This window comes from Trichomycterus rosablanca, chromosome 9 (genome assembly GCF_030014385.1).
Source record: "Trichomycterus rosablanca isolate fTriRos1 chromosome 9, fTriRos1.hap1, whole genome shotgun sequence".
Classification (NCBI taxonomy): Eukaryota; Metazoa; Chordata; class Actinopteri; order Siluriformes; family Trichomycteridae; genus Trichomycterus; species Trichomycterus rosablanca.
In genome coordinates, this window is record NC_085996.1 from 15,558,209 (window position 1) to 15,582,983 (window position 24,775).

General features: G+C 38.3%; 1 protein-coding gene and 1 long non-coding RNA gene across 3 annotated transcripts in view; one reads left to right on the top strand and one right to left on the bottom strand.

The window, feature by feature from the left end:
* LOC134320537 (uncharacterized) overlaps positions 1-24,775 on the bottom strand; it is a 54,066-nt gene that overhangs the window by 9,803 nt on the left and 19,488 nt on the right. The window lies entirely within an intron of this gene.
* Positions 16,793-24,775, top strand: part of dspb (desmoplakin b) — a 63,115-nt gene continuing 55,132 nt past the window's right edge. For both annotated transcript variants that reach the window (XM_063001949.1, XM_063001950.1), the window contains exon 1: positions 16,793-17,084. In XM_063001949.1, the coding sequence (XP_062858019.1) occupies positions 16,894-17,084 (191 nt within the window). In that variant the 5' untranslated portion in view covers positions 16,793-16,893. The remainder of the gene's footprint in view (positions 17,085-24,775) is intronic.

The window sequence follows — 24,775 nt, forward strand, 5'->3', positions numbered from 1 at the left end:
GACTGAGTTCATTTTTTGTCACAAAATTCTACACAAAATAGCCCATAATGACAAAGTGAAAGCAGGTTTTTATACATTTGTGCCAATTTTTTTTAAATCAAAATGTAAAATGTCATATGTACACAAGTGTGCACACCCTTTTCACTGATGTTTCTACAATTTACTTGGATTCCACCTGTGGTAAATTCAATTGATTGGACATCATTGGGGATTGCCAACACCTGCCTATATAAGGTCCCACAGTTGACATTGCATATCAAAGCAAACTTCAAGCCATGGGGTCAAAGGAATTATCTGCAGACCTCAGAAACAGGATTGTGTCAAGGCATAGATCTGGAGAAGGGTACAGGAAAAACTTACTGCAGCTTCACAGGTCCCTAAAAGCAAAGTGGCCAAAGAGTGGATCATTCATAAAAACAAAACAAAAAAAGAAGTAGTTTGGAACCACCAAAAATCTTCCTAGACCTGGCTGCCTGGCCAAACTGAGCGAAGGGGAAGACGGGACTTGGCCAGGGAGGTGAGCAGAAACCCGAGGGTCACTCTGACAGAGCTCCAGCGTATCCTTGTGGAGATGGGAGAACCTATCAGAAGATCAACCATCGAGGCAGCACTCCACAAATCACGCCTTTATGGTAGAGTGGCCAGACGGAGGCCACTCCTTAGTAAAAGGCACATAACAGCACCTAGAAGACTCTTAAACCATGAGAAACAAGATTCTCTGGTCGGATAAAACCAAAATTTAACTTTTTGGCTTGAATACCAAGCGTCACGTCTGGAGGAAACCAGGCACCGCTCATCACCTGGCTAATGCCATCACAACAGTAAAGCATGGCGGTGGCAGCATCACGATGTGAGGATGTTTTTCAGCAGCAGGACCGGGGCAACTAGTTCTGATAGAGGGAAAGATAAATGCAGCTAAGTACACCGAGATCCTTGAAGAAAACCTGCTCCAGAGCGCTCTGGACCTCAGACTGGGGCGAAGGTTTACCTTCCAACATGACAATGACCGAAAGCACACAGCCAAGATAACAAAGGAGTGGCTTTGGGACAATTCTGTGAATGTCCTTGAGTGACCCAGCCAAGAGCCCAGACCTGAATCCTATCAAACATCTGTGGAAGGAGCTGAAAATGGCGGTGTACCAACGCTCCCTATCCAACCTGACGGAGCTTGCAAGGATATGCCAAGAGGAATGGGCAAAAATGTCCAGAAACAAGTGTGCCAAGCTTGTAGCTTTCTGTGGTAGCTGGCGAACTTACACAGCGAAACAGACGTTACAGACCCACTAAAACTAAGGCCTTAAATAAGAGGCCTGGTAATTAGGGCTGACGACTCGCAGCTGCAACTGGTTTATTTAAGCCAGTGCGGTGCAGCAGCGGGCGTCACACCTTTTGGTTTTTTTTATAAGCAATAGCAGCGGTGTCCCTCCACTTTTTAGGGTCAGTTGGTATCCCCGGGCGGTGAAAGATCGGTCGGGTGTGTAGACTGAAAGGTTGAGGTAATTAGCCTTATTATTTTATCCGACAGGGAAAGGGTGGTGCGACTCCGCTCAGCCCTCGTGCTGCTCTTGCTTTTGCTAGCGGCGTATCTCACCCCGTCTTTTAGGGGTGTTCTAATAGCTATAAGGAGCGCAGTTTGTTAGCTCCAGAGTGGCGCATCCGGGAAAGCGCTCATCTCTAGTGTGAGCAACCCCGCTCTCCCCCCGTTCGAATCAGCTCTCGTTTATCTATATATGTTCTCTCATTTTTCCCTCTTTGTATTACAGGTTGGCTCGCTCCGAGTGCCAGCGATATTCACCGGAAGGCGAGGCCAATTCTGCGATTCCCCGCTCGTGCTCCGCGAGATCCAGATTGGCTACTGAACCATTTCGTGGTTCTCTTTCACATACAAGCCGGCGCTTCATAGGAGCTTGGCGAGCGACCGGGGTTCGCGTCTCGACTTTTGAGTTTTCTTTTGTCATTTTTTCTTATTTGTTTCAATTGCCTGTGGCGTCCAGCGGCATTAATCGGGGTTCTCCCGATTTGTTTTTTTTTTTGTTACGTGTTTTGATTCTTTTGAGTGCCTACTTTATTTTGTTAAATAAATATTATTTATTTACTGCATTATTGAGTCCTCCTCCTTTCCCCCTAACAAAAGGTGCTTCAACCAAGTATTAGGCTAAGGGTGTGTACAGATATGTAACCCCTAAATAAACCATTTTTGCCAGTAAAATAAAACTGCATACTTTCTAAACCCTGTTTTTACTTCGTAATTATTGGTGATTGTGTGTAGATGTTTGAGGCAAAAAAAAGACTGTAATCTATTATAGAATGAGTCTGTAATGTAATAAAACCCCCTTTTCCAGTTTAGGTAAAAATAAATAAATGAAAAATGGGGTGTAGCATAATCATTTAATAAATGATTGCACTGTTGTGTTTTATTACAGTCCCTATATTGTGTTAGAATGGCATGGCTCAGTGGGTAGCACTGTCAACTAACAGCAAGATGGACCTGGGTTTTTATTCCCAGGTGGAGCAGTCCAGGTCCTTTCTGTGTGGAGTTTGCATGCTCTCCCCACATCTATGTGGGTTTCCTCCAGTAGGTCCGGTTTCCTCACACAGTCCAAAGACGTGCAGTCAGGTGAACTGGAGATACAAAATTGCTAAATGACTGTGTTTGACATTAAACTTGAACTGATGAATCTTGTCACCCATGTGTAAAACATTATGATAAAATGAAACAATAAAACAAACCTATAATGTATTCTTGATGATCTATCCCATATTCCACTGTTGCTTTACTTATAACAACAAGACAGTTTATTGTTTAATAATAATAATAAAGCACTTATCCTTGACAAGATGTTCGAAAAGTAAATATTTGGTTCTGTATGGTGTTTTACTCAATAATTTACAAAAAGATTGGTGAAAAATATTTATATTTTAGACCATTTAGTTTTAGCGCCACTTGAGTACCCATAGGAAATTGATATATACACAAATCTCAGTACAGACACAGGGAGAACATGCAAACTCCACACAGAAAGGGCCCGGACCACCCCAGCTGGGGAATCGAACCCAGGACCTTCTTGCTGTGAGGCGACAGTGCTACCCACTTAGCCACCGTGCTGCCCGGAAATTTCATTCAAAAAACAAAACATTCAAATGGAGCCCCCCCTCCTTTTGTGACTATAAAAGCCTATAATTGAAACAAAAAAACACATGATTTAACAAAAAAATTACAAAAATGATTGTAAAAAAATATACAAAACTTAATAGAACAATGTTACAAAAAAAAGTACAAACCCTATTTCAAGAAAAGTTGGGAAGTTCTGTAAAATTCATTAGAAAGAGTCTATTATTTGTTATTTTTTTTAAATCTTTATTTACCTGACAAAGTTTTCAATTCATTGTATTTTGTAAATATAAATAGATTCAGAATCTGGATTGATTATTTAAAATGATCATCCTCAGTTGTAGTTTGTCTGGAGATCACACTGATTATTATTTTGTATTGGTCTTGGCTTTAAATGAGTCTGCTTGTCCAGTAATTGTGGATAAAGTAACTGTTATAACTCTAAAAATAAAAAGTTCTATTGGAAGTTGCATTAGAAACTCTGTCGGTCTGGACTCCTGTGGAGTTAGCTTTCCTGTGGATGACAGGTTAAGTCTAATAATATCATGTTGTGCACTGATTCTCCCTGAAGATTGCACTGAGGTTTCGCCTTAGTCTTCTCTTCCTAAGATGGTGCAAGGTAAGATCAGTGGGAGATCAGCTAGGCTTAAGCTGCTGGAGCTCCAGGCTGATGGAAGACCAAGTAAGCCCACACTAAAGCCACAAAAGTTCTTCTCTGTCATCCTGTGATGGTGGAGACTTACTGAGATTGACACAGGATCAGCCAGAAGTTGAGTCAAAGAAATGACTCTGAAGTTGGTGATCAGTGGTCCTAGATGGACTGTTCAGTACTCAGCTATCAGATTATTTTTAAGTTTTCCAAATTTTAATATTATAGATTTCAAAAACAAATTTTAAAAATTTATAAACAAGAATATGTGATTTGTTGTTGATTTTCTTCAACCTTTATTTAACTGAAAAATGTATACGACCAAAATGGCTTTTGATGTTTTGGCTGACCAACTCGATTGTATTTTATACATTTAAAAAGAGTATTATTGCTGCTCAGATGGTGCAGCGGTAAAGTACACTAGCACACCAGAGTTGGGGTTTCGAATACAGGGCAAGCTGTAGCCTAGTGGTTAGGGTACTGGACTAGTAATCAGAAGGTCGCTGGTTCAAGCCCCACAACTGCCAGGTTGCAGCTGTTGGCTCCTTGAGCAAGGACCTCATTTGCTCAGACTGTATACTATAACTGCAATGTAAGTCGCTTTGGATAAAGGCGTCTGCTAAATGCCGAAAATGTAAATGTAAATGAATACATCGTATCGACTCTCAGCTCTGCCTTCCGACTCAGCTGGGCGGCTGCATGAACTACGATTGGCTGTTGTTCAGGGTTAGGGGTAAATAAAAAAGTCGGATCATAGGTCCTCATAACTGGCGCGACTGCGGCCCCTGCTGGCTGACTGATGGCGCCTGCACAGGACTGAGAAATAATGCTGATGGGGGTCTGGCCCTCCGTACACAGTGCCCGTCCGTGTATGAACTCGACTTGTGCAGGTGAAAAATGCAGTCTGTACTGACTGTACGTGCCGGAGGGGGCGTATGTCAGTTGAGATGCGTCTTCAGTCAGCGGTGAAGGGTCGAATCAGTATAGAGGACGCAATCAGGGTAATTGGACACGACTAGATTAGGGGAGAAAATTGGGGGAAAAAGTGGGAATTTTTTTTTTTTTTTTAAGTATTATTAATGGGTATAAAGAGAGGATCCACCAAAGTCTCGGTCTTAGCAAACAAAACGCAGCATCTTCATGAGAGAATTGCCGATAATTTAGGGTGCATAATGTTGTGAAAAGATTGAGGGAATTCAGAGAAATCTTAGTCACTATAGGAATAGGCAGCTACTGTTCATGTGCTTCAAGTGCGTAAAAGGCAATTTATGAGAAACCGTCATGCTAATGTGTTGAGCTAGTGGGCTAGTCAGTACTTCAGAAAAACATTGTTGCTTAACATAGTCCACAGCTGCATCATGAAATTCAACCTAAAACTTTATTACGCAAAGAAAAAGCTGGAAAACATTTCTGTGCAGAAATACTGCAAGGTTCTCTGATCAGATAGAAATGCAACCTAGAAATCTTTCACACAAAGAGTAGTAGAAAAAGCCCATACTCATTTCAGCAAGACAATGCCAAGCCTCATTTCACACACGCTACAAAACATGGCTTTGTAGACACGTAATGTATGTGATTGACTGGTTTGCCTGCTGTACAGAGAACAGAATAAAACAATGTGCCCAGTGTATCATATATGGAGCTGGTGTGATAGAAAGTAATAATTTGTATTAAGGATTTGCATTTTGCTTAAGAAGTGAGATGGTTTGTTCAGGTGATAACCCTCTCTCTGTGCTTTTTGCTGGATGCATTTCTAACTCTTAAGTGTTGTCTTCATTTTTGATTCCTAACTTTTGCAGTACTTTAGGAGAGGACATTATTACAGTGTTTTAGGGCCATTAAGAATAAAGTCATAATATTTTAAGTACAATTATTGGCCAGTTGTCTTTTCCCAGGAACTCCATGTCTAGACATAGAGTGTGTATGCTTTTCTGGTCTGCCTGCAGTCCTGTTCTGTCTCCTATTAAACTGTATGGCACTCATGAAGAGGAGAATTAGACAATAGTGACCACAGACTGCTGAGCAGGTGAATTCTTGTATCAAGAAGTATGAGTAAACATACAAACAACAAAACTGCAACAATTACTATTCTCATCCGTGGTGTATGGAAGTAAATCTGTCTCATCAGATTTTGAATTTAAAAGCCTTTGAATTTTGATTACTGAACTTTAAGCCTTTGAATTTTGATTACTGAACTTTTTTGCCTCAGAATTCAACCCACACATTTTACAATAACTCATTTTCACTTTCATTTTTTGATGTTAACAAATTCAAAATCAAAAATTCAAGTTTATAAAATTCAAATAATATATATTCAGGTTGCTCAAATTCGATAGGTCAAATTCAGATCACAAAATTCAGATTAAAAAATTCAGACTAAACATCCGGGACACGCAGGATGAGCAATCGATTCCAGAGCCGTAGAGAGAACAGAGTAGCGACACTCCCATAGAGAACCGCTGTGACGGGGGCGGGACATTTCTCTGCACAGCTCCGGGTGGAGCTCTGTTCATTTCCACTACTGAGCAGCATTTTCAGCTGTATGTTGCTTTGTTTTAAAGAAATAATGAATTTGGTGTCATTAATATACTTAATACTGTTATTGTTTAGCATTTGCTCAGCACTAAATGTTACATGTTTATCTTATTTAATAGGTATAACTGAATTTAGCTCAGTCAGTTAAGCTTAATTAATGCCACACGAGTCTTTTCACCTAAAATGAGGTGATTAATCAAGAGTCTTGTTACAGAAATGATAATAAAACATTAGAACCATAATAAATCATGCTACTTTTACTTTCACACTTAAGTACATTTGAAGGTAAATACTTTAGTACTTTTACTCAGTGAAGTGGAGGTAAAGAGTATTTTACTTTTACTACTACTTTTACTGGAGTAATATTTTACCTTGGATATCTCTACTTTAACTCAACTACATGGTTTGTGTACCTTGTCCACCACTTACATTAGACAAAATGAACTTGTGCATATTATTATGAATTAATTCATGTATTACATGTAGGAATGAATTATTAATCACTCATGAAATAAGAGATGAATGAAGCTATTTCATGTACCTGCACAATAATGTTAAAGGTACGGGAGTGTGTTTATGAATCTGTTCATTCAGTGCAGGTAAACATTATGAATCCAGCCACATGGCTCAGTGTTTAACCAAAATGATGATTATTATTATTATTATGAATCCTCAGGAAAGTGAAGGGAGATTATAGTTTATGCAAAAAAAAAGAAAGAAAAAAAGCTCTTTAATCTCTGTACTGTATATTGTTTATACTACTTAATGATATGGCATTATTTAATGTATGCTAATATAATGTACTGTGTGTTAACAAGAACGATCTATTCATTATAAGTCATTATAAACATCAATCTTTCACTTCATATACCAAATGCAGTAAATGTAAAGGCAGTTGAAAATACCCAGAAATTGTACAAATGTTTATTATTTAGTGTTTAATACTTCATTCACTGCTGCTTGTCCCATCCCAGCTAGCCTTGTAATTGTGGCCCACTTCCGGCGCAGCTGGGCCGGAATAGCCCCCAAAACACTGCGATACCATTTATTTCCCGTTTTCTTCTCCTTTCACATCCTCATAGATAAAATAATACATTTATTCTACAGATTAACTACAGATTAACTACAGATTAACTACAGATTGTGCAGCAGAAAGTATTTTATTAAGATAATTGCAGCAAGTATAATAATAATAATAATAATAATCAGAATATTAAAAATAAGACAAATTATAAAAGTGAAACAAAATGACAACTATATTAATATTATATATAGAAAATAACATATAATTGCATATAAGAATGATAATTATCAAAGTGAACAATATTGTAAATATACATACTATACTACGCATACACAATACTACTAAACATACTACTACTACAACTACATCTACTAATACAGCCTACATACATACCATAAATATTTTACACACACACACACACACACACACACACATATATATATATATATATATACAGTGGTGGAAATAAGTATTTTATATTATTAATTATTATTATTAAGTATTTAATACACTATTGAATGAGCTTTAATTATTTTGCAGCTGTTGGCTAATGCAAGAAACTGTTTACCTTTTAGCTAACGTTACCTGAAGTGTATTAGTTCAGACTACCAGTTAACCTGAAACTCAATAGATAACATTACCTAACAGTTTCCATTTCCAAATAGACTTTCTGCTTACATTTTGCTAAGTAAAATGTTAAGATTCAACGTTAATTTACCAAACACGAACAAATAATTAGTCCTCTTTTTTAACGGCTCGCATCGCACTGTTGCTATGGTGACGTTGTTCCGCGTCTCTACGAGCACCAGCCAAACCCAGCTGTGGTAACAACTGGACCGGATCTGGCTACACTGATTCTGGCCGATTCTGACACTCGGCCGACTGTGCCGATAGAAAAGAGGGAGCTGGACCAGATGATTGTGCTAGCTGGGATATGAGAACATGACAGCGCGGGGTTTTTTGAAACTATTGGATGGATACATAAACCACGTGACCGTGTGGCGGCGAGAACAAGGAGTGTCGCAACTCTCTCTATCTACGGCTCTGATCGATTCTGTCTCAAATCGAACCGACACCCAGCCAATCAAGTTACACTCCAGCGATCAAGTGACAACGAAGCGGCTTCGTTTACAGCAGAGCCGTAGAGAGAGAGAGTTGCGACACTTCTTGTTCTCGCGGTCACGTGGTTTATGTACCCCTCCAGTAGTTCCGAACAAACCCGGCGCTGTCATGGGACAAGCAGCAGTGAGTGAAATATTAAACGGCAAATAATAAAATATTGTACAATTTCTGGGTATTTTCACCTGCCTTTACATTTACTGCATCTGCTTTAATGTCAGTTTGGTATATGAAGTGGAAGATTTTTATAATGACTTAATAGGTTGTTCTTGTTAACACACAGTACATTATATTAGCATACATTACATAATGTGATATCATTAAGTAGTATAAACAATATACAGTACAGAGATTAAAGAGCTTTTTTTTTTTTTTTTTTTTGCATAAACTATAATCTCCCTTCACTTTCCTGAGGATTCATAATAATAATAATAATAATCATTTTGGTTAAACACTGAGCCATGTGGCTGGATTCATAAGGTTTACCTGCACTGAATGAACAGATTCATAAACACACTCCCGTACCTTTAACATTATTGTGCAGGTACATGAAATAGCTTCATTCATCTCTTATTTCATGAGTGATTAATAATTCATTCCTACATGTAATACATGAATTAATTCATAATAATATGCACTAGTTCATTTTGTCTAATGTAAGTGGTGGACAAGGTACACAAACCATGTAGTTGATTAGAAGTAGGTAAAATATTACTCCAGTAAAAGTAGTAGTAAAAGTAAAATACTCTTTACCTCCACTTCACTGAGTATAAGTACTAAACTATTTACCTTCCAATGTACTTAAGTGTGAAAGTAAAAGTAGTATGATTTATTATGGCTCTAATGTTTTATTATCATTTCTGTAACAAGACTCTTGATTAATCACCTCATTTTAGGTGAAAAGACTCGTGTGGCATTAATTAAGCTTAACTGACTGAGCTAAATTCAGTTATACCTATTAAATAAGATAAACATGTAACATTTAGTGCTGAGCAAATGCTAAACAATAACAGTATTAAGTATATTAATGACACCAAATTCATTATTTCTTTAAAACAAAGCAACATACAGCTGAAAATGCTGCTCAGTAGTGGAAATGAACAGAGCTCCACCCGGAGCTGTGCAGAGAAATGTCCCGCCCCCGTCACAGCGGTTCTCTATGGGAGTGTCGCTACTCTGTTCTCTCTACGGCTCTGGAATCGATTGCTCATCCTGCGTGTCCCGGATGTTTAGTCTGAATTTTTTAATCTGAATTTTGTGATCTGAATTTGACCTATCGAATTTGAGCAACCTGAATATATATTATTTGAATTTTATAAACTTGAATTTTTGATTTTGAATTTGTTAACATCAAAAAATGAAAGTGAAAATGAGTTATTGTAAAATGTGTGGGTTGAATTCTGAGGCAAAAAAGTTCAGTAATCAAAATTCAAAGGCTTAAAGTTCAGTAATCAAAATTCAAAGGCTTTTAAATTTCAAAATCTGATGAGACAGATTTACTTCCATACTATTCTCATCCGTGGTTCCCAAATGATTAAAAGTGTAATTATTAGGATGGGTGATGTTACACAGGTTGGTAAACAAAATGTTTTGTTTGTACTTTTGTCAGTTAAATAAAGGTTCAAGAAAACTAACAAATCACAGATTTTTGTTCTTATTTCATTTTACAAGATGTCCAAAATTTCACGAAATGTGGTTTGTATTCAGACACCGCCAATTAATATGAATTAGTTGCAAAACCGTCATTGGCCAATTACATGTTGGCACATTCTGTGTCCACATACGATTTCCATTTGTTCCTTACACCTTCCAAAACATACCATTAAGGTGGATTGTCAACTTTACTTTTTGTATGTGGAAGAGTAAGTAAATGAGTGTTTGATGTAAGAGTTGATCAGTTTCAGCCTGGTAACTAAAATAACAATGATTCCCAACCTTTTTGACAGTTGAGCTGCAATATGCTGCACCTGTGGCCTAGGGCCTGTTATGTCTGCTGCACACATTCATTAAAAGTAGGTGTGAATAATGACCTGATTTAAATACTTAATAGATTCTTTTCACACCTGGATAAAGCTGGAGCCAAATACATACATTTAACACCATCGAGTAAGATTAGTAAATAAGCTTAGGGCAAGTCAGGTAGGCACCCTCACAGTTTCATGGACTGTGTACTATTTAACTAACAGGCCACAGTATTAATATTCTAGAACTGTGTGTCAGAGATGATGGTCAGCAGCACTGGAACATTGCTGAGAACTCCACTGTCCCCTGTCCTCTTTACCCTTTATACACCAAACTTCCAGTACAACACTAACTCCTGCCACCTGCAGAGGTTCTCTGATGATGCCATTATGCCATTCCCAGTAAGAATGAGTAAGAGTGCAGACTGAGAATGTTTGTGGTTTAAAAAAAATCAATTGCAGCTTATCTTTAACAAGACAAAAGAGCTGGTGATTGACTTCAGCAAATCAGGGGGTTTCTTAGGCCAGTGTCCCTATATGGAGAAAAGATTGAAATGGTTCTGTAACTATGACTTCACCTGAATGGCAGACTGAACTGCACAGACAACAGTTACAGACTTCTAAGTAACAATCACAGACTCATTCCACCAAGATGCTGTAAACCTATTGGAGGTTTCTGCTGGCTGCTTTCTGGCTCCACAATGACTCCAGTCAATGTGCTTTGCCGTCTACAGCCTCACAGCATGAACAATAGATAGTCTAAACAGACAAATAACAGTAACCTCCCCCCCCACACACACACACACACACTTGCTCACACGCAAACACACACAATCACAAGCAGACACACATTACTGCTGTAAGTGTAAATGTTTAGCCTTCTTTTGCATTTAGTGTTGCTTTTTACGTCCTTTGTATGTCCTTTGCACTGTGTAAATGTGTAAATATGTGTAGTTTGTATAAGTGGGTGTATTTAATATGATTGATCTAGCTAATAAACAGAAATCCTATACCTATAATATAAACATGCAGGTTAAGAACATCTGTAATATAAGCCAACCTGACAAACTATGTTTGTATAGTCTTAGCAATGCCAGAAGGCACAACAGGGTATCACATTGTTATCACAGCAACTGCGGTTCCTACCGTCTGGTTGAGGTGCTGGCACGACTGTCAGAGAAATACAGTGGTACCTTAAAAGTCTTGTCAATTGGTTCTGGGAGTGACAATGAGTTTAAAAGGTGTTGCGTTTTAAGGTATTTTTTCCCCTAAGGATGTATGGGAAACCTGTTAATGCATTCCATGGTCCCGTGGAACTGCATATATTTTAGTCTAATGTAAAATAATGGGGTTGTTTTTGACATTTATACACAAATATAATATAAAAACACTGAAATACAATTAAAAACAGTTAAAATCAATAATAAATACAATAAAACCTGCTCTTTACCTTTATTTCTTAATTGTTTTCTTATGCGTCTTCATCGTGGAGATGCTTGATCTTGGAATACCGTATTCCATTCAGTAAAGGTGCATTCACATGAGACGTGGCACATTAGATTTCGCACTGCGTTTTAACGATAAGCATTTTAGACTCTCTTGAAAAAAGCTGATTCTTATCATTTTTCAGAACTCCGAGCTATAACACAAGTTTAACAGTGAAACAGGAGAAAAATCCAGCTAAACACAGATACATGTAGAGCTTTCAGAGTGGCTTTGCCTGTTATTCCACACAAATGCAGATTCGTCTCATATTCACACTTTGATGAGGTTTTACTGTACCGCTCAAGCCAAGCTGGTTATTGTTAATTTGAAATTATTATTATTATTATTATTATTATTAATTTAAAAAAAAAAACTTAACACATTGAGTTTAAGGGTACAAATTTCTTGACGAAGGGCTTTGAGTTTACAAGATTTTGAGTTTAGGGGATGCTGAGTTATAAGATACCACTGTACTTGAAAGATAATTTGTGTATTTGTGAGGATAACAGCTCTGTGTAAAAGTCCAATGACTTTATACATCTCAGAGGGTGTGTGTAACCAGATGATGTTTGGATGGTGGACCATTCTCAGCACTGCAATGACACTAACAAGGATCTATGCCAGTTTTGCAGTTGCACTTTTTCTATCGGGCGAGATCTGTTCTGTGGAACTGACTTAAATCCATGTCAAATTTTCCACTAAGCATAATACTACTGCCACAACGTTTGACAGAAGATACAGTGTAAATGGATTAAAATGCTTTGTTTTTACTCATTAAAACATACAGTGCTGTCGAACAGTATTTGCCTTTCATGATATTTTACTTGTTTTGTCACAATCTTTACGTAATTAAGATAAAGACAAGCTGAGTAAATGCAAAATACAGTTCTTAAAAGATCATTTCATTTATTGAGGAAAATACAGTTTGACAAGTGACACAGTGGGAAAATAGCTGCTCAAGCAATTAAATTATTACACTCTGCTGATAATTTGTTCAGTTACATTAGACAGTAATCCTGGCTTGATTACTCCCAGCCCTGTCAAATCTAAACATCACAAAAATATTTTCTCCATCATTGTGAGGTGTACTAAATTGCAGACTATGCCACAATCCAACAGTAGAAAGAAAGAACGAAACAGTTTGAATCTCCAAAACACATTCATTTTTACTAAAAGCATGTCAGTGACTCATCCAGGAAGTCTCAACAAACAGATAAATATCTTAGGAATTGCAGGCCTTACATGCCATTTACTGTTCATAATTTTACTATCAGAAAGAGACTGGCAAATGGTTACGAGGCAAAAACTGCTATTCTAAAGTGCTGAACAGGAGATCCATAAAGATTTGTCACTGTTTGCTAAATACACCCCCAAGCCTTTTAGAATGATGTTTTGTGAACTGTTTCACAAAAACAATTTTTTTTTTACAATTTTTGGTATACTTGGGTGCGATTATGTCTGACATGAAGCTAACTGCATTCCATAATAAAAATATCATACGGTCAAACATACTGTAGCTATGGTGGTGTGATGGAGTAAGAATGTTTTACTGTTTAGAACTTGGATACTGAAAGGAAAATTATTGCTGTCTGGATATTCAAATAATGTCATTAATTAAATGAAATTAAACTTTGTCAATTAACCAGTACATCTTTTTCACTGTTCTCTTTGACCAACACGCTCACCTGGCGCACCAACACCATGACTGTCATAAAGAAAGCCCACCAACGCTTATATTTCCTAAGGAAGCTGAAAAGGGCAGGTCTACATACGGACATCCTCAGGTCCTTCTACAGCTGTGTGGTGGAGAACATCCTGACCACCTGCCTCACTGTGTGGTATGCTGGCTGCACTGTGGCAGAGAAGGAGGTGCTGCAGAGAGTGGTAAAGTCTGCACAGAGGACCATCGGATCAGCTTACCACCTATGAGTGACAATTATATAACCAGATGTAGGGAAAAAAAACATCTGCATCCTCCGTGACCCCACCCACCCTGCACACGGACTCTTCACCCCCTTCCCTCTGGAAGGAGGCTGTGCTGCATCCAGGTAAAAACATCTAAACACAAAGATACTAAAACGTTGGACACACCTATGCAGACAAAGGCTAAAGTGCAAGACTGTGACAAAGATTGCAGGGCTTACTAAATAGTGCAAACAAACAGTACATGACAGTACACAGTACAATGCAGTATTACACCCACCTGGACAGGACACCAATCCATCTCGGGGCCTCAGCTACCCCACATCCACCCCCAGACATAGTCAATCATATGGACAGTGGTAGCTAAGTCATTAAGTTACTGGGCTAGTATTTATAAGGTTGCTGGTTCAAGACCCACCATTTTTAAGCTGCATCTTTTGGGCAATTTTGTAAGTCCCCTAACCTACAATTGCTTTGATTGTTTTTAGTCACTATTGTAAGTCACTTTGGATAAAAGTGGCTGCTAAATGTCGTAAATGTAATCATGTCTGTCTGCAGACACCTGACCAGCCAAAAGCACTACTGGGGATTTAAACCCTGGACCCCAGTGGTAGTTGCCTAACAAAGTTTTAACACTGTACCACCCAAGCACCCAGTGTAGATAACTTTACTATACAACTTTGGACATACAGACCTAATGTTGCTTAAAATGGCTCTAATATGCTCTGTAAAAAACTGAAAAGACTTTGCCTTTTTAATGCCTTTGAGTGGAAAGGGTGCAATCAAACTAGCCATATTTATATGTGCACAGAGAAGTCACCAGCTGTACTCAATACATTTTCTACTGAGGAAATAGGAGGACATGACAAAGTTAAATTATACATTATAAATGTTTATACTCCACTAAAATTATAAATTATGTTGTTGTTTGTGTATTTTGACCCTGTAAAATACTTCTTATATTTAAAATATTTAGAAGTTTGAATAATTGTTTTTTTTTTAATAATAAGACTACCATAACATTTATATACCTTATAAATATACATACACAAATATATTTGTGTATACATACAATATACATACTAAATACAGGTATATTTGTATATTCAGGACAGAACTATAACTGGGACCTATATGTTTAAAAAAAATGTTAGACCCAAGGGACATTGTGGGGACTAAATTGTCCTGGAAACACTAGGCACAAGGCAGAAATGCACTGTGTACATCAATCTATCAAAGGGCAACACAACACATGTATAGGGATGAAGGAAACCAGTGTACTGAGAAGAACAGAGAGAGAGAGAGAACACAGCATTTACCACCAACAAAGCCAACACAGCAAGTAAAAGAATGATTATTTTCAGCTTATATTTTAAAACTTTAAAATCTTATGTGTGATTAAATTTAGTGCCTGATGACAATTATAACAGTAATATAAAATATAGGTAGAATATCAATAGCCCTGTAAATAGATTATCTACAACTGCAGAAGCAATAACAACCACAAATACAGTATGTAGTGACTGATTACAGCAGTAAAAAATAACAAAAACAACTGGTTTACATTTTTTGTGGTAATAGGGCGCTCAGTGGACACAGCAGTCCACCACTGCTTAGAGTTTAAGCTTCAGAGTTTCAGTCTCAGTGATGCTACTGGCCTGGCCAGGCTTTTTACAGACACAGTTGGCTGTGTCTAAGGACCAAGGGTAGAATAGGGTTTTCCTAATTTCTGCTGCAAAACCATCTTTTGTTTCTGTTTCAGCATTGCAGACTCAAGCCCCACCACTGCCAAGAAGCTCTAAACCCCAGCTTGCCCATACTGTATTAGGTCATTCAGTATTTGTTAAGCTAATTGTCAGTGGAAATGTAAATGCTGTTTGGTTAAGGTACCAGCACTTGTAATGCGCTATCCATGTTTGTTAGTTTTTTTTTTCTCATGTGACATGTCTGTTAGATTTGGATTTCAAATTGAGTTGTAAAATTGGTAGGAAAAAAGAGAAGTCTAGACCTTGGACTATTATTATTATTATTATTCAAATTTACTGTTATTATTATAATCTATTATTTGTTGGAGAAGACATGAGAAGCAAAATTTACAACCCCGGACCAAAGCCAAAAAAGACCATCCATACTGTTATCAGCAACGGGTCCAAAAGCCAGGGTCTGTCATGGTATGTGGCTGTGTCAGTGCCCTTGGCAAAGGTAATTTACACTTCTGTGATGGCAGCATTAATGAAGAAAAGTACATTTGTGTGCCGCAAAACCACATGCGGCACACATTACAAAGGCATTGCTGTGGAAAAAGAGGTTACGGGTACTGGACTGGCCTGCCTGCAGTCCTGACCTGTCCCCAATAGGGAATGTTTGGAGAATTTTGAAACAAAAAATGTTTGTTGCACATCTTAAGACGTGTTTGCAGGAAGAATGGAACAAAATAAAACCTGAAACAATAAATCACTCGGTATCCTCGGTGCCAAAACGTCTTTTAAGTGTGGTGAAAAGTAATGGCAACATTACAAAGTGTTAAATGCTTTACTGTTTTAACTTTTTGGAACGTGTTGCAGGCCTGAAATGCAGGAATGGATGTTTTTTAATAAATGAAATGAAGTTGAGCAGACAAAATATGAAATATCTTAGGTTCATACTGTCCATTATTTGCATTTTCCATGCTGTCCCAACTTTTACTAATTTGGGGTTGTATATTGGGGGAAGGCTACTCTCTGGTTTTAAGACATTGGTTCAGATGTTTAGTGAAGAAAGGTTGAGGTCTTTGATGGGTGAAACAGGTGAAATAGGTTTATCAGAGGTGATAAAAAGCCAAACCTGTTTTTCCTGACCCACTGAGACACCGCCAGTAATGACTAGGTGTAAATCACTTGGTGTGAACAGCAGCACGGCTCAGGATATAGGTGTGGTTCGGGGGAGGATCTTCAGCGTGATCACGTCACCGCCGCTTGTGAGGGGGCAGGTTAGTGCACCAGTGAGTCTCAGAGCGTCTGGTCTCCTTGAGCACCTCGACTTTTTGCCTCTTTGCTCTGGTTTCTGTGGGTTTTTGCTGCCCTGGCTTGGAGTTGTTGGGTGAATCATGAGTCTTTACGGCTCGCAGCGGGCGCTGCACACTCTGGGTAGAAGAACCGGCTCTCGCAGCGATATCGTCACTACTAACTACCCTATCAGCCGCTCTGAAGTAGTGCACGGTGGCAATGGATACGGACAGGAGTACGCGGAGGACTACAATTACACCTTTTCCAAAGGCTCAATGGGGGCAGGACAGGGGTAAGCCCTTTTTTTTTAAAACTTATAGAACACTCAGTTTGTAGATTTGGGTAGACGCGGGCAGACTGTGGTTGTTTATGCAGATAAATAGGTGAGGCTTAACTTTGCCTGCTGTTCCTACTACGACGGGATCTATTTGTAATGGAGAAGTGGAGCAAAACTAACCCTGCTTAACGTTATTTTACTTGTAGAAACTCGCCAAAACAATAGTTCTAAAACGTCTGTAATGCTTCTTTTACCTGTCTACGAACTTAACCAGGTGAAACACTCGTTTAGAGTTAATATTTATAGAGAAAGTGTATGTTTGCTGTAATTCTAGCTAACCGTTAGACCGTTAACACTTTATGCTGGAAACCAAAAACCTTTGTCCTTGTGGACTCGCGTTGTGCGCAGGTGCCCTGCTGAATCAGGCAAAGGACCTTCCCTATACTGTTTACATAAAGTAAAGCATATGGTAATCTATGCCTCTGGCACACAGTTCTTGTGTAGATTTTACTTCCAGATTCAGTTTGGAACTCTATAATGATGCAATATATTAAAGTTGTTGTTATAGGCTGTTACATGCTTTAGCACTTTGTGGCTCGACTCTGTGGGTTTGTGTGGTCTGTGACATGCTATTACTCATGTTTGTTTGTAGAGCATGTAGAGCACAGGTCGTCAGTTTTTACACCTGTTAGCAATGGGTGTGGCTGAAACACCTCAAAGAAAGAGAGGGGTCCACAGACTTTTAACAAACACCATTGCATATGAAATGGATTGATTATTACACAGTAATTGTAAAAACTGTAGTAAATATACATGAGGTCTGTAAATATGGTTGTGTAGGTTGCTCAGGTATAGTCTATTTTCAGTGGCACTTAAGCAAGGGCCTTCACTCTTAGTTGTTTGGATTTTATATGGTCACAGTTGTAAGTCATTTGATAAATGCTATATAATTTAAAGTAGAAACACTGTTTAGTTATGGGCCTTTACTTTTATGCCATTTGGTGGATCCTTTTATCCAAAGCCACTTTAGATTTTGACCTATTACAATGCAAGCAAATGGGGTTGAGGGCTGTGCTCAGAGGCCGCAACAGTGCCAACTTTGCACTTTTTGGGCTCAACAAAGCAGCTTTATCAATAGTACAGTACCTTAACCACTAAATTGTCGCTGCCCATTTTCAGGGCATCTCCATTTACACTACACACACATTCATTAACAACTACACCAGTTACATCAACACATGTTTAATTTTAAGGTGAGCAAGGCAAACAAAGCTGTTGTAAACAATATCAAGAAGAGAAAGTGAAACTTCTTGACTTGTTGATATGTAGCACAGCGATTTGAACTTAGATTGAATTACCCACATTTATGTGCATCATGTGCATCACAAACATGACCATTCAAGTTTGCGCTGTAAAGAAAAACGACAGTCCTCCTGTTACAGTGGTATGCAGGCTGCCCTATAATTTTGGTTCTCTCTGTGTTACATTTCTTTAAGGCTGTTGGATCTGCTTTAGTGTCAAATGCACAGAATTTGACAGCAGTAACTATAATGATATAAGGTTATAAAACAATAAGATAACAGCTTAACGTGTATTATTAAAATAAAAGATTGATTGATACCAACTCCTTCATGCATGAACTTGTAATAAACATTTCACTGGTAACAATACTCGAAACTCGAAAGAGAACATTTTAATAATTTATTCTACAGTATATTACACTTGCATCCTTTACCCACATTACCTACATCTACATTACTCTTATACTACCCTAAGAAATAATGTTTAATAGGATCTTTAAAGGAACAACTACATATTTAGGCTATGGGATTGTTCTATTCTTAGTAAACTGTCGCATAGTAATGTTGTTCTGCTTATTGTTTACTGATAAAAATGAAGGTCAATTCCTATTGGCTGACTCACTGGCTGAATCACTGGTAGTGATAACAGGAAGCCAGACAATGCTTCTTACATCCCCTGCATCAACACTACACCCCAGAACCCCCCTCTGCTGCCATTTACTGTGTATAGACTGTTCCTCTGTGTTCATCTATGTTAGACAGGGAGTTTTAACATTTTGCCACATATATACAGTAGTTCTAATAGGTTTCTAGAAAAAAATGAATGTAATGAAATGAAAAATAAATATATAGTTTATTTCAGGGTGTTTCATTGAAATACAGATCATTCTGCTCTTGTTTGGCGATACACAATGTTTATAGCTAATTACTTGTATAAGAGATTAGTAATAGAATTCAGTTGATGTACCTTTCTGCATTATTGCTGCCATCACAGAAGTGAAAATTACCTTTGCCAAAGGCAATGACACAGCCACATACCGTGACAGACCCTGGCTTTTGGGCTTGTCGCGGATAACAGGCTGAATGGTCTTTTTTGTCCTTGCTCCGGAACACAGTGTCCATTTCTTCTATTAAAGATCTGAAATACTAAATGTCTGACCACAATACACATGGTCTATCTCAGATGCCTCTGAGCTCAGAGAACCACTCTGGAACTGGTTAACATAAGGCTTCTTTTTTGCACTGTCAAGTTTTATTTATTATATATATTTATTAAGATGTTAACGTCATGTTTTACACACTTTGGTTACATTCATGACAGATTACAGTTACAGGTTAGACAAGAGTCATCAGTTGAAGTTTTTAATGTCAAACACAGTCATGGACAATTTTGTATCTCCAATTCACCTCACTTGCATGTCTTTGGACCGTGGGAGGAAACCGGAGCACCCGGTGGAAACCCACACAGACACAGGGAGAACATGCAAACGCCGCACAGAAAGGATTCGAACTGCTCCATCTGCAAATCAAACCCAGGACCTTCTTGCTGTGAGGCGACAGTGCTACCCACAGAGCCACCATGCCTCCTCTGTAAAGTTTTAAGTGGCATTTGTAAATGTATCTTTGTATTGTAGTGCTTGACAAAGGTTTGCCATAGTAAACCCTTGCCTATGTGGTTATATCAGTTATTGATGAATGATGCTTAGGCTTGGCAGCCTTGCCCATTATGCCCTGAAATCTCTCCAGATTCATGAATGATGATATTATGCACTCTGGAGGGAGAAATATGCAAATAATTTCCAATCCCTTTTAATTCCTAAAGCCCAGCTTTTTTATCTGCAGTTGTAGTACAATTGTTAAGAAGGGGGGAAGGATTGCAGATGGGAGAATGAAATTACTTTGACTTGAATTTGAACTGAGCCCCCTGGAAGACAATACTAGGGTGAGATCTTGTTAAGCCTGTTTTTGTTTCTTTGCAATTTCATAAGATGTACATTAGGGTAAGTCACCTACAGTTTCATAGTGGGGCACTTTATCTTCTGTTGTATTTATTGGATCTTTGTCTTTTAGCTAAAGATTTTATTGTTGACATTCATGCACTAAACTGCTAACATATACTACGTGGCCAAATCTATGGCTAATCATACAGATGTACGCTCATCCTCATCACTGCAGCAGCTATAACAGACTTTTTTGGAAGATTTTGTAAATGCGTCTGAGGGAATTTGATACCAGTCATAAAAGCATTTGTAATATGTCTTTATGGATCTGGTTTTGCGTAGGGCTGGGCGATTTTCACGATTAATTTGGTTAATTCGCATGAACGTTTTCACCCAATGTTAGAAATGTGACAATCGCGATTGTTTACATACTTTATCTTTTAATTAAAATACTAACATGTCACGAGTATGGCTGCAACAATTAGTCGACGTAATCGATAACGTCGACTATAAAAATTTGTCGACGTGGAATTTCATTGTCGATGCATCGTTATTATTGCCATGCACTAAAGGGACTGCAGGGGGCGCAGCATCGCTTCCATGGCGCAGCGGGGAGTTTATGAAGACAGAGAGGCAAAGATGAAGAGACTGAAACTTTCTAAAGTATTTCAGCCAAAATAACCCAAAGAAACGAGCTGGACGCAGACACTACAAAGCAGAGTTATGGTTTCACGCCAGCACTACGGTGAAACGCCTTGCAGCCGTGATGACCAGCGTTATTCCGGTAAGTTTTTACACGCTTTGTTCTTTAACCAACGTAGTTAATGTTTGTTAATGCTAGAGTACTTGTCGGAAAACTATCTAAGAGTTCGCTATTTTTCAGGTTTGTTTGCTAGCATTGTTTGCATTAAGTGCTATAGTTAATCAGTAATTTATATGAGTAACGTTATATAACTTAACATTATAGCCTAACGTTACCCTGTCTCGTCTTCCATATTTTTTGCTCTCATTAATGAGAGCATTCATTCAAAATAATAAGCCTCCTCCACTTAATGATAGCTAGTTAGCTCAGCAGATAATTCAGTTAAGATAATTAACCTGTTATGGTTTAGTTGGCAAAGCCAGTACACTATTTGTAATAAACTATGATACATAGCCTTCAGTTTGTGATAATTAATACAGCTTTCTCTTTTGCGCTTTCTATTAATAGCACTAAGCAATGGAGTGTGGATGACTTTGACCAGAGAAGAGGTTCATGCACCCCTCAAATGGCTGAGGTCTTCACAGACAGCATTTACATGTTTCTCAACCAAATGTTATATATGTTTTTGACTTCCAGAGTGATAACTTCTGAAACATAACAGTTTATAATGCTGTCCAAAGCTTTCTTATTTAATTGAATTTTTTTATTGTGATTGTGTATTAATGTTTCAAATATATTTAATGAAACTATCAAGCTTAAGTTTCATGTTCATGTTTCATGGGTCATTATTTTAATTTGATATTGGAATTTAAATAACATAACAGAGTTTTGTTATGTTAAGGCAGAGCTGGAGGGTATGACATAAATAATCGTTGACTAGTCGACTAATCGAAAAAATAATCGTCAGATTAGTCGACTACTAAAATAATCGTTAATTGCAGCCCTAGTCACGAGGCAGAAACTGACCAGACACTCGCGGAATATAAATCAAATAAAGTTTAATATCAAAAGGGCAAAAACAGTGTACAAAATCAGGTAGAGTCCAAAACCAACGAAAACTAAAACAGTAAACGGAAGACAACAAGGATTATACATGGTTATACATATACATTAGATTCAGAAATAAGGAGCGCAAACACGATCGGCAAAACGAGACGCACAAACAGAGTTCAAATAAGAGTCACTGAATCAAACGCAGCCGAACTGAATCACAACTCCGGAGCTGATGAGCCCGACCAGGATTGACTGACCGGGGACATGTGCTAGTCACGTGACAGTCCGTGGGAGCATGGGAATTGTAGTCTATATTGTTGGAAGCAGAATTTGCCCCCTCCATCCACCCCCCAGAGTCACAAGAGGACAAAATCAAAGCTGAGCAGAGTGATTACTTGATGCCCCCCCCCCCAGCCTAGATACTGATACAGACTCACTTCACAGGCTCGTGTTCCTTTTAAGAAACTTGTAAAGAACATTTTGTAGTTTTGCACTTTTCCTAATGTAAGGAGGTTATGCTGCACATTATTTAAAGTAAGGGTTGTTTGTGAGCTATTCTTATAAAATTCTTATAAATTCTTATAAATAATTATTGTTATATCATTATCGTTATAAATTTCGAGTCTCTTGAAAGGATAATTGTAGGTGGTGCTGTTACTATTTTTCACTTCTGCAGTCTTTTAAATTAAAATGCAAAAGAGTCTTTTTTCAATTGCATTATACAAGAAAAAAAAAATCCAAATCGTAATCGACAATCGGTAATAATATTAAAATAATCGAGATTTTGTATTTTTTTTTTTGCAAAATCGCCCAGCCCTAGTTTTGCGCACAGGGGCACAGTCATGCTGTAACGGGAAAGGAACTTCTGTTAGAAATGTGTGTGGCTGAAAACCATGGCCTCAGTAAGAGAGGTGTCCTCATACTTTCGACTATACATATGTATAATACGTACATTCAGTGTCTTAAAAATGTATGTGTAAAAGTTACGCAGATATAAAGTTCTGTGTAATAATGCTGCGAATAAAGAAATGAAGCATTTAAACATGTGCCTAAATGGATGAAAGTATTGTGACACCTACATATTACCCCTACAGGAACTTTTATGACATTTCCACTCTTCTGGGAAGGCTTTCTACAAGATATTGGAGTGTGTCTGTGGAATTTTTGCTTATATACCCAGGGGAGCATTTTTGAGGTCAGACACTGATATTGGATGAGAGGGCCTGGTTTGCAGCCTCCATTCTAGTTCATCTCAAAGGTGTTTGATGGGGGGAGTTCTGTGCAAGCCTGTGAAATTTCTTTCTCATTAAACCCAGCACACATGCCTTTATGGACCTTGCTTTGTTTACAGAGGCACAGTCATGCTGGTACAGAAAAGGGCCTTCTGTTAGGCTTGCATGCAGCTGCTCGGCTATTGAAATCCAGGCCATGAAGCTCCCGGCATTGTTTTTGTGCTGATGTTCATGCCAGAGGAGATTTGGAACTCTGTAGTTATTGAGTCAGCAGAGCATTGGTGACTTTTATGCACTATGCGCCTTAGCATTGGCGACCACGCTCTGTAACTTCTAATAGTCTGCCACTTCATGGCTGCTGTGGTTTCTGAACGTTTTGACTTTTTTTAAGACCACTCACTCATTGTTGATCATGGAATATCTAGGAGAGAAGAAATTTCATAAACTGAGTTATTGCAACTATGTCAACCATGGTATTACAGTACCACTTTCAAATTCAGTAAGCTGTTTAGAATAGCCTATTCTTTCATAAATATTTGTAAAGGCAGACTGCATGGCCAGGTGCTTGATTTTATTAACCTGTGGCAATGGGACTGAATGTGTAATAGCAAAGGATGTACAGTATTTGCTTAAGAAAGAGCATGCTAGTATTCATCTAGTTGAGAGGAAATTGAACCCATTATGCAGAATATAAAGTCAAAGTAGAATACTACTGTGTCTAAAAAATCATATAGACATCAGATAATCAGATAAATCGGAAAGTAAAATGTCCATAATGACAAATGAAATAACAATACAAAATACAAGGTTCATAAGCCACTGCAGAAAATAGCGATTGGCAAAGAGATGAGAGCTGGATGCTGCAATTTTGTAACAGGCTTACGATCTGTTGCTGTCAATGCATCCAAACTAAACTCCCTCAACCACTTGCACTTCCCTCGCGCCACTGTGGTGTATTTACGAGGCGAGTCTCACCTCCGGAAACTGAGACATCGCACCACAACTTGGGGCGTTCCGCTCTCCCATGGCAAGCATGATGTGAGGCCAAACCACCAAAACTGGAGCGAGTTCCCAGGAAAATAAACAGAATGCTGATAGCACTGATATCCTGAAAATGATCCACTATCCAAACAATATCTGGTCACCGGTGGCTTTGGTGATCTGTTGATGAATAGTGAATGGTTGCTGATAGATTATGTGGCTAAAGGTAGTATTCAGTCAGTAACTGTATACCTACAAAATGTGAAGGCCTCCGCATACTTTCTGCGAAAATAAGTTTGCGAGCGTTGCACGAAGCCGAACGCGCCTTTGCGAGCTTACAAGCGGGCATACTTTCAGCGGTTTCGTTTTGCCTGTCGCGTCTGTTCCACAGCTGCAGGTGACGCTGTGACATTTATGATGTTAAGTTTAACAACTACTGAAAAACGATGATCACAGTTATGGCGATGTGCGAGGTATTGGAATAACAATTATAACAATCTGAGTGTCTTTATAATCTCTCAGCGAGGAATCATAAAGGTGACGATACCACCGTACT